Raw genomic sequence first — 9,895 nt, 5'->3', positions numbered from 1 at the left:
CTAAGAAGATTTGGGGCTTCTGTGTAAGAGCCTTCTTACTGCCTCTTTCATGTCTTTATTCCTTAGGCTGTAGATAAAGGGGTTCAACATGGGGGTCACCACAGTGTACATGATGGTGGCCACTGTGTCTTGCGCTGAGAAGGAGTCGGGGGGCCGTATGTAGATGCCCAGGACAGTCCCATAAAACAGCGTAACCACAGACAGGTGGGAGCTGCATGTGGAAAGGGCTTTCCGCCGTCCCATGGCTGATGGGATGCGAAGGACAGCCCCGGCGATCTGGATGTAAGAGATCACGATAAGCACACAGGGAGCCACGAACAGGACCACGGCCCCTAGGAACACACACCGGTTGATGCGTGTGTCTGAGCAGGCCATCTTCATGAGCAGGTAAGCATCGCAGTAGAAGTGGGAGATCTCCCGGGCCGAGGAGCAGAAAGTCAGTCTGCTCATGAGGAGCGTGTGGACCAAGGAGATGAGGCCAGAGCTCACCCACACCAGGGCTGCCAGCCCTGCACAGAGCCGGGGCGTGATGATGGTGCAATACTGCAGGGGCTTACAGATGGCCACGTAGCGATCCAGCGCCATGGCAGCCAGCAGGAAGGTGTCCACGTTGGCAAAGGAGATGAGGAAATACATCTGGGTTAGGCAGTGGGGGTATGTGATGGTCCATGTTCCTGCCACGTGGTTGGCCAGGAGCTTGGGGATCAGGTTGGTGGTGAAGCAGAGGTCGACGAAGGAGAGGTTGGTAAGGAAGAAGTACATGGGGGTGTGGAGGCGTGGGTCGGAGCTGATGACCATGATGATGAGGGTGTTTCCAACCACTGTGACCAGGTACATGCACAGGAAGAACCAGAAGAGGACTTGGCGCTGGCCAGGGTCCCTGGTGATCCCCAGCAGGAGGAACTCGCTGACTCCGGTCTCATTCTTATACCCCCTGGACATCCCACAGCCGCTCAAGAGGTGACAGGCGCCCTCACCCCCACACGGCAAGCCTGGATTCACTTTATGTTCAGAATTGGATCAACATGCATCTGTGGTGCTGTGAATGAACAGTTGTTTATTATTATTATTTTCTGATACTGCATCTTGAGGGTCTGGGTTTTACTTGAGCCATAGCTACACCCCCAGCTTATTGATGGCTAATCAAAAAGCCAGCCTGGGCTGGTTTTGAACTGTGATCCTCAGATCTCAGCCTCCTGAGTGGCAAGGATTACAGTGCCCGGCTTATGGGGTACTTAGTGTGTAAAGTCATACTGAAGACTTTTTAATCCTCTCTAATGCCCACCTTAGAAAGTACACACTACCATTATGCTTACTTTTAACATGAAGTAAGGGAGGCGTATGACAAGTGACTGGCAATTCCTTCAAAGGACTTTGAACCCTATGTGACCTGATTGACATCTGCCTGCCCCGCTTCAAGCCATTAGTACTTCACACTCATGATGCCGGACACTCAGTTGAAGGCAGCATCCTTGAACTGGTTTCAGCCAGCCTATCATCATCATAAGGTGAGGGTACCCACAGCAAACTGGAGATAAGTCAACACTTGACGAGGCAAGCCTGGAGTGACGAGTTGGCAGCCATTCCCCAAGTCTTACACTGAGACATGTGACCAGCAATGGACAAAGACCAGGAGCCTGTTAGTAGTGGCTCTCAGTTCTGTGTGCAAATCTCTCTAAGACTGATCTGGGTTCAGGCACTGGTAAGCACAGCAGCGGCTGTTTCCTGCCTTGCCTGACCAGCTCACTGCAAACAATTCTTCTTTCTCTTCCCATCCATGAGGAATAAGGCAGTGAATCCCAGCACCAGTGGCCCACACCCGTAATCCTAGCTACTCAGGAGGCTGAGCTCTGAGGACTATAGTTTGAAGCCAGCCCAGGCAGGAAAGTCCGTGAGACTCTTATCTCCAATTAACCACCAAAAAGCTGGAAGTAGACGTATGGCTCAAGTGGTAGAGCCATCATCCTTGAGTGAAAAAGCTCAGGAAATAAGTCACATGAAAGAAGGAATGTTCACAAAGGCATTGCGCACCCTAATCTATCAGTTTAAAGTGCAGTCACGACATAGCACAAGGAATGTGTGGTTGGGACCAAGGAGTTCACTGAAGAAATAAAACAGGTTGGGCGTGCAGTTGGGAGAGTACTCGCCTAGCTCGAAGCATCATGTGTGTGTCTGAGTGACTTCATGGAGAGGTCTGAGTGTTGACTTGGTATCATTGTGGGCAAGTTCAAGGTCACCTGGCAGCAGGAATTTCCTCCCTGATGCCTTTGAGGAGGGTGACGTGTGACCTTCATGTCACCCAGGGCCTGTGGCCACCATAGAGGGTAGAGGGAAAGCCAGACCCCATTTTCTGACTCTGCTGTAGCTTAGATCTGGACTGTTTCCTAGGTCCTTGGGCTCAGGGCTTTGTATGTAGTGTGGTGCTACTCAGGGGTGGAGTACCTTTAAGAGAGGGGCGGGGCCAGTGAGAAGTCTTCTGGTCACTGGGGTGCCTCACCCCTCTTTCGTGTCCTGGCCACCCCTAAAATGGTTCTATCAAGCTACACATCTCTATCATCTTGTGCTGCCTCATTATCCTCCCATGTCAGCTGATTTTGTCATGCTGGTCACCTCCTATCCAGGTCTTTAGAACCACTGGGGAAGCATTCACACACATCACCTTTCTAGGCTCAGCCTGCAGTTAGTTACTGTATTTCCTCATCTCCAGGCAGTCTAGACTCAATAATTTTTCCTCAAAACTGATCTGGAGAAGTCAGACAGAATTTGGTTAGTTACAGAAAGCTGCCTTTGAGTTTTAGATGCAGGACAATTTGCCTCTGCCATTTTAAACAGAGAACCCAATACAGGCTGTATGCCCTTATCCAAAACGATTGTGACCAGTTGCAGATATTTACATACACCTAAAGGGCTATCTTGGTGGGAGGTGAGACCCAAACCTGAATATAAAATTAATTTAGATTTTTGTGTACACATACACATAAAGACTCTGGAACTAATTTTATGCAATATTTTAAATAATTTTGGGCAGGAAACAAAGTCTCGCAGTATGATAGTTCTCCATCGGTGGCATTTATGTTAGAGTTTCAGATTTGGTTAGCATTTGGATTTCAGAGGTTTTGATTAGGGATGGTCAGCCTATTTGGAACTTTGAGGCTGTCAGTATTAGAATCAGCCCTGAATCTTTCTGCCTTACTTGAGAATTCGTTATGTAGTAGATAAATCAGAGTTATTTATTCACCTATTTTCCTTGAAGGATTTTTTTAAATCAACATTTTAAACTAAATGTGATTTTTTTTTCCGGTATCAAGGTTTGAACTCAGAGCCTGCCTTTTTGCTTGGCTGGTACTTTACCACTCCAGCCATACCTCCAGCCTTCTTATTTTTGTACTGGTCCTGGAGCTTGAACTCAGGGCCTAGGTGCTGCCCCTGAGCTTTTGTGCTTAAGGCTAGCACTCTACCACTTGAGCCACAGCTCTCTTTATGGTTTTTCCCCTTGTAGTTTATTGCAGATAAGAAGTCTCAAGGACTTAACTGTGTGGGCTGGTTTGAACCACAATCCTTAGATCTTAGCTTCCTGAACAGCTAGGATTACAGGTGTGAGCCACCAGTATCTGTCTTTAGCCTTGCTTTTTGCTGATTAGTTTGGAAATGGAGTCCATCAGACTTTTCTGCCCAGGCTGGCTCTGAACCATGATTCTCTAGATTTCAGTCTCCTGAGTTGCTGCTATATGATTACAGGCACGAGCCATCAGTGCCCAGTTAGATATGGCATTTCCCCTTTCCCCACCCTGTTTTGGAGACAGGGGCTAACTAGGTAGCCCAGGCTGTGTTTGAACTCAGATTCTCCTCAACCTTCTTTAGTGCTGGATCACAAACATACATCATTACACCTGGCTGTAGATGTGATTTCTCAAGATCGATTTTGGGGGCATTGATTTTTTTAAATATATTTTTTTATGGTAAAGATACTGTACAGAGGGGTTACAGTTACACGAGTAAGGTTATGCGTCCATTTCCTGTCGAGCATTGTTACTCCCTCCTTTGTTTTCCCCTTACCATCCCTTCCCTCCCCACCTTGAGGCATTGATTTTTGTCTTATTTTTTTTTCTCGGTTCCTTTGGAGCCATCAGAACACACAGAGCAGACACTTTGCTCTGCATCACCACTAAATCGCACGAAACACTCCTGGGCCTCACAGCTGGCCTGGTGAAAGCCAGGGAGGAGGGCCCAGACTTGAGACACATTGGAGAGTCACGAGGACTCAGTGCCACACAAGGGAAGACCCTAGGGAATGTCAGACAGTAACATAAACATACGCTTTATAAATATATTTCATTGCTGGGTGCTGGTGGCTCACACTTGCAATCGTAACTACTCAGGAGGCTGAAATCTGAGGATCATGGTTTGAAGCCAGCCAGGGCAGGAAAGTCCATGTGACCCTTATTCCCAATTAACCACAAAAAGCTGAAAGTGGAGCTGTGGTTCAAGTGCTAGCCTGGAGCACAATAGCTCAGGGACAGCACCCAGGCCCAGAGTTCAAGTCCCAGCTCCCTTCCCCATGCACACACAAAGAACCCTATGGATGGGGACTTAGATGAACCTAAGGTCATTTTGTAGACTCATGCTGGGTTGTTTGCCACAAACAACAGAGTCACTGTGAAGAATACAAAGTCCTGCTTTGGGGACACTGGGACCCACATTCATCTGAGTGTGTGGACCCCACAGGGCCACCGAACTGGTTGCTGGTGTGCGCCACCTGCTCTTTATTGAATAACTACAATCTATAAACTATTCTCTATAATATTGTATAACTAATGAAACATTACTCTGGTCATCCCTGAATAATGTCTAAAAGTCTTTAACTGGCTAATGTAGAAAGATTTCCCCATGTATCACCTGGCTTACCTTTTGGCATCCATACAGGGACCGGGGTAGGGAGGCAAGTACAATCACCCATGGACAATTAGAGCAAGAAATGGACAAGCTCAGGAAAGGACCACATAGCCATAATTGTCCGTTCCAACTCTCTCCTTTCACTGTTCTCTGGTGTGATACGGCACAATACCTGCGGATCTGGAAGCTCAATCTGTCTTCTTATCCTCTGGCTGGAATGTCCTTTCCCTCCTTGAATGTAGGGGTTTTAATATCCCCACCACAGAGGAAACCCGCACAGCTTCTTCTTACAGGCAGCTCACAAGGGAGTTCCTCTGTGTTCTGCAGATCACAAATGAATCGGCTTCTCCAGGGAACAAGGAAGTAGTGTTCATATTGTAAGGCACAGATAGGAGTTTTTCCTGTTGGGAATTATCTATCTATCTATCTATCTATCTATCTATCTATCTATCTATCTATCTATCTATCTATCCATCTGTCTATCTGTCTGTCTATCTACATACACATCAATCTCCTTATTTACACTGGGGTTTGAACTTAGGGCTTCATGCTTGCTAGAGTTTCAGCCATGCCTTCCAGCTACACTCTTTTTTTTTTGCTTTATTAATTTTCAGATAGGCTGTTGTACTATTTATCCAGGGCCAGCCTTGGATCGCAGTCCTACCTACACTTCCTGTGTTGTTGGGATTACAGTCATACACCATCCTATCCAGCTTGTTGGTTGCGATGGTGTGGGGGTGAGGGGTGGGAGGGGAAGAGGGGTCTCACTAACTCTTTGCCAGGGCTCGATATGAACTATAGTCCTCTAATCTCTGCCTTCTGAATAGCTGGAATTATAGGCCAGAATCACTACATCTGGCCTGGTTGGGAATTTTATTAATTAATTTGCCATTCATCAAAGCAGTGCTGGGAATTTTAAAGGCTGGTTGAAGTCCCTATTAGTCTGGGGCTTCCATGGATCTGAATGTACAGAAAAGGCTGGCCATAGTCTGTCTAAATATTCCTTGTCTCAGTTTCTCTCATCAAAGAACAAGGAGTGAGGTGAAGAACACAGATCTTAATTGGGAACAGGGCTCACATATCCCCTGATATTCCAAATATGTATTTCTGGAGTTGGTTGGAATGACAAGATGTTGTGCCCAGATCGCAGGACCCCCACCAAGAAGACCACCAAGAGTCAGACTTTACAGCTGTTTTAAGGTTTTATTTAGATGGGCTGCAGCTCGGGCCTCGTCCTACACTCCAACACAGCGGAGCCTAGGAGGAGAGCCCTGAGCTAAGGATTTGTAGGTCTTATAAAGGCACACAACCAGGTGGTTTAGCACCATGTGTTGCCCTGCTCTGAAACAAGCAACAAATGGTCACTGCCTCAAGTACTTTAGCCCTTCCAACAGATGTTGGAAAGCCACCTGATGCATGGTGAAGAGGCGAGTACCACAAATGGAGAGTGGTCCATGCTCAGCCAAAGCAATGAAACCAGGATCCCTAATCCCCTTGTTCATTGTAGAATCAAGATATACATTCCTGGTCTCCATAAAACCATTGGAGGTCAGATGTCATTCATCTGACATGATCACTACATCTTGGACTGAACTTAAAGGGAAGCCATCAAGAGGCTACTAGCTATAGCTGGACAACTTCATGATAAAAACTTCTCATGCTGGTCTGGTGAGAGAATTTGGAAGTCAAATACATAAGATTTGTTCTAACTCTGGGACTGGCTGAGATTTCCTCATTTCTGACACAAGTTATGCCAAGCAATGTTATGATGCCCTTTCTTTCTGGGAAATGTGAATTGTGTTGTTAACTGAAGCTAATTGACAATGTCCTCAGCATTGATCTCTGGAATAGATTCAAAGATACAATCCAGAGGCTTCCAGACTTTCTTTTTCCTGGCCTGCAGTTTCCTATGTTTAGCCTAAAAGTCAGCTCCCTCCACCCAACTTTATCTCTTTTCCCTCCCTCCCTCCCTCCCTCCCTCCCTCCCTTCTTTCCTTCTTTTTTTGTCTTTTCTTTTCACTGAAGATTGAACTTAGAGCTTCATTCATCATAGGCTGAGTATCAGAACCACATCTCTACCCTTTTGGTTTGTATTTTATTTCTGAGAGAAGGTCTTCATAACTTTACCCAATATGGCCTTGAAGAACTCAATATATTTCTGATTCTTCTACTTGAGGAGCTGGGATTACAGGTGTGTGTCACCACACTAGCAGAAATCTCACTAATCTAACATTTGTGCCTGTCTGTTTATAGTGCATACAACTTTTTTTTTGTCGTGGAGCTTGAACTCAGGACTTGGGCTCTGTCTCTGAGCTATTCACTAAGGATAGTGCTCTACCACTTTAGGTCACAGCATCACTTCTGGTTTTCTGATGGTTAATTGGATATAAGAGTCTCAGAGACTTTCCTGCTAGGGCTGGCTTTGAACCATGATCTCAGATCTAAACCTCCTGAGTAGCTGAGATTACAGGCATGAGCCACTGGCATCTGTCCAGTGTGTATGACTTAAACTCAAGATCAACTTAGAGTGACAGGTCATCACAAGTCTCCACTGAAGACTGCCGCACCCTGTTTCCTGCTTCTAGATATGTCAGGTGATGATTTTTTTCCAGTTCTGTGATGGTTAATCTTGATTATCAATGTGATTGAAACGAAAAACAAATAGGAGGTTAATAAAAGACAGTTATAGATGTGTCTGTGAGGATGTTTCCAGAAAGGATTAATGAAGGGGAAAAGGCTTGCCATGAAAGCAAAGGACAAGAGGAAGGAAGCCCACTGGCAAACTCTCTCCCTTTCCCTCTCCCTCTCCCTCCCCCTCTCCCATTCCCTCTCCCTCCCTCTCTCTCCCTCTGCTTCCTGGCCACCTGAAGGGGAGCTAGTCTACTGTGTCCATCGCTTTTGAATACTATAGCAATTTGTACATGCCATCATAGGCTGAGGTGAATTTGAAGAAATAATTTTTTGCATATATTACATGACGAAGAAGAAGGAATGACCAGTTTCATGACTATAGGCAATTGTCCGGCTCAAATCTAAAAGCATGATCACAACCTCATATAACTAATTAAAGGAATACTCATAGGAGAATTTCATACCTCTCTAGGCTTCCGTTTACAAAGAGAATGAAATCTGCTGGAGCCCTTTCTGCTAATTTTTTTTCTAATTATGGGATCTGAGAATTATCTTCCTTAGGGCTGCTTTTATGTCATGATTCCTCAGGCTGTAGATGAAGGGATTGACCAGGGGTGTCATCACTGTGAAGAGGACAGTGGCCACCATGTCAGCGACCGAGAAGGAGGACGAAGGATGCATATAGACTCCCAGGATGGCCCCATAGAAGAGAGACACCACAGTGAGGTGAGACCCACAGGTGGACAGGGCTTTCCTTATGCCACGGGCAGATGGCACTCTCAGCACGTTAGAGAAGATGTAAGCATAGGAGACCACGATGCAGGTAAATGGTGTTAGAAAGATCACCCCTCCCTCAGTGAAAGCTGCCATGTCATTGATGAAGGTATCAGAACAGGAGAGCTTCAGTAAAGGGTAGGGATCACAAAAGAAGTGGTGCACTGTGTTGTCTGAACAAAACGTAAGCCGGATCATCAGAAGAGTGTGAAAGAGAGCGTGTAGGTTTGTGATAACCCATGATATGGCCACCAGCAGGACACAGAGTCTGGGCCTCATGATCAAGGAGTAGTGCAGTGGGCGACAGATGGCCACATAGCGGTCATAGGCCATTGTACTCAGGATGAAGCCATCCATGTTGCCGAATGTGATGAAGAAGTACATCTGGGTCATGCACCCCATATAGGAGATGGACCTGCTACCCACCAAGTGATTCACTAGCATCTTGGGGACGGTGACTGATGAAAGGCAGATGTCAACACTGGAGAGGTTGGCCAAGAAGAAGTACATGGGTGTGTGGAGGTGAGGGTCACAGCTGATGGCCAAGATGATGAGAAGGTTCCCAATGAGAGTGACCAGGTATGTCCACAGGAACACCCCAAAGACAACCTCTTCTTGATCTGACTGTCCAGAGAATCCTAGGAGGAGGAATTCTGTGACTGTAGTCTGATTGTTCCCTTCCATGTCTGTGGAGAAGAAAGTATCATCATCATACAGTAAGATCACATACTAGCATGAGAACAAATTATTTAGAGAAAATTACACCTTGATTGGGAATTAAGTAAAGTTGGATTATCTTCTTTTGTAACTCTATAGAAAGAAAGCCTGATTAATTCCAGTATAAATTATAAATAGGTGTCTTTTTATGTTTGCTGTTTAAATCAACTTTAGTCCTCTTTACATAGTTGCATGGATAGATAATTTCTTATACAATATTTAATTTAATCTAACAATTTTGGCTCTCTATCTTATTCAAGCATTCAGAATGATTGGATTGACAAAACATTAAAATTCTGATTCACCCTACTTGGCATGGCTTTCTTTTTTCCTTTTCCTTTCTTTTTTTTTTTCTTTTGTCGGTGCATGTGGCTTGAACTTGTGGCCTGGCCACTGTCCCTTAGATTTTTTTTTGTTTGTTTGTTTTTGCTGAAGGCTAGTACTTTGAGCCACATCACCACTTCCAGTTTTGTGGTGGTTAATTGGAGATAAAAGTCGCAGAGACTTTCCTGCCTGGGCTGCCTTTGAACCATGATCCTCAGATCTCAGCTTCCTGTGTAGTTAGGATTATAGGAGTGAGCCAACCACACCTGGCTGGCTTTACTTTCATAAGCAAAACAAACAACATCCAGTAATTATGAGAATATGGGGTTAAAGTAACTCTGTTAGTGGAAAAGAAATGAGCGCAACCACTATGGAAATCAACATGGATGTTCCTCAACATTAAGTATAGAACTTAGTGATCCTGCCATACCTCTGCTAAGCAGACGTGAAATAAGCCAGTATACAATGGAGATACCTGCACATTCATGTTTCTTGCTCTGCAATTCATAATAATCAACTTATGGATTCATACCAGGAGAATTATTTAGTAACTGAG

General features: G+C 45.4%; 2 protein-coding genes across 2 annotated transcripts; both read right to left on the bottom strand.

The window, feature by feature from the left end:
- On the bottom strand, positions 1 to 942 carry LOC105996762 (olfactory receptor 1D2-like). Its single transcript, XM_013030945.1, has one exon. It carries the CDS (start codon positions 940 to 942, stop codon positions 1 to 3), a length of 942 nt encoding a protein of 313 aa, XP_012886399.1.
- A 6,878-nt stretch (positions 943 to 7,820) lies between these two features.
- Positions 7,821 to 8,982, bottom strand: LOC105996748 (olfactory receptor 1361-like). The gene is made up of 2 exons (XM_013030932.1): positions 8,074 to 8,982; positions 7,821 to 7,832 (listed from the first exon to the last, which is right to left on the bottom strand). Exons 1-2 carry the CDS (start codon positions 8,980 to 8,982, stop codon positions 7,821 to 7,823), a joined length of 921 nt encoding a protein of 306 aa, XP_012886386.1.
- Between the last annotated feature and the right edge of the window lie 913 nt (positions 8,983 to 9,895).

Source organism: Dipodomys ordii, unplaced genomic scaffold, assembly GCF_000151885.1.
Source record: "Dipodomys ordii isolate 6190 unplaced genomic scaffold, Dord_2.0 Scaffold135, whole genome shotgun sequence".
NCBI lineage: Eukaryota > Metazoa > Chordata > Mammalia > Rodentia > Heteromyidae > Dipodomys > Dipodomys ordii.
Note: the sequence above shows the minus strand (reverse complement) of the source record. Positions and strands in the feature narration are given on the sequence as shown.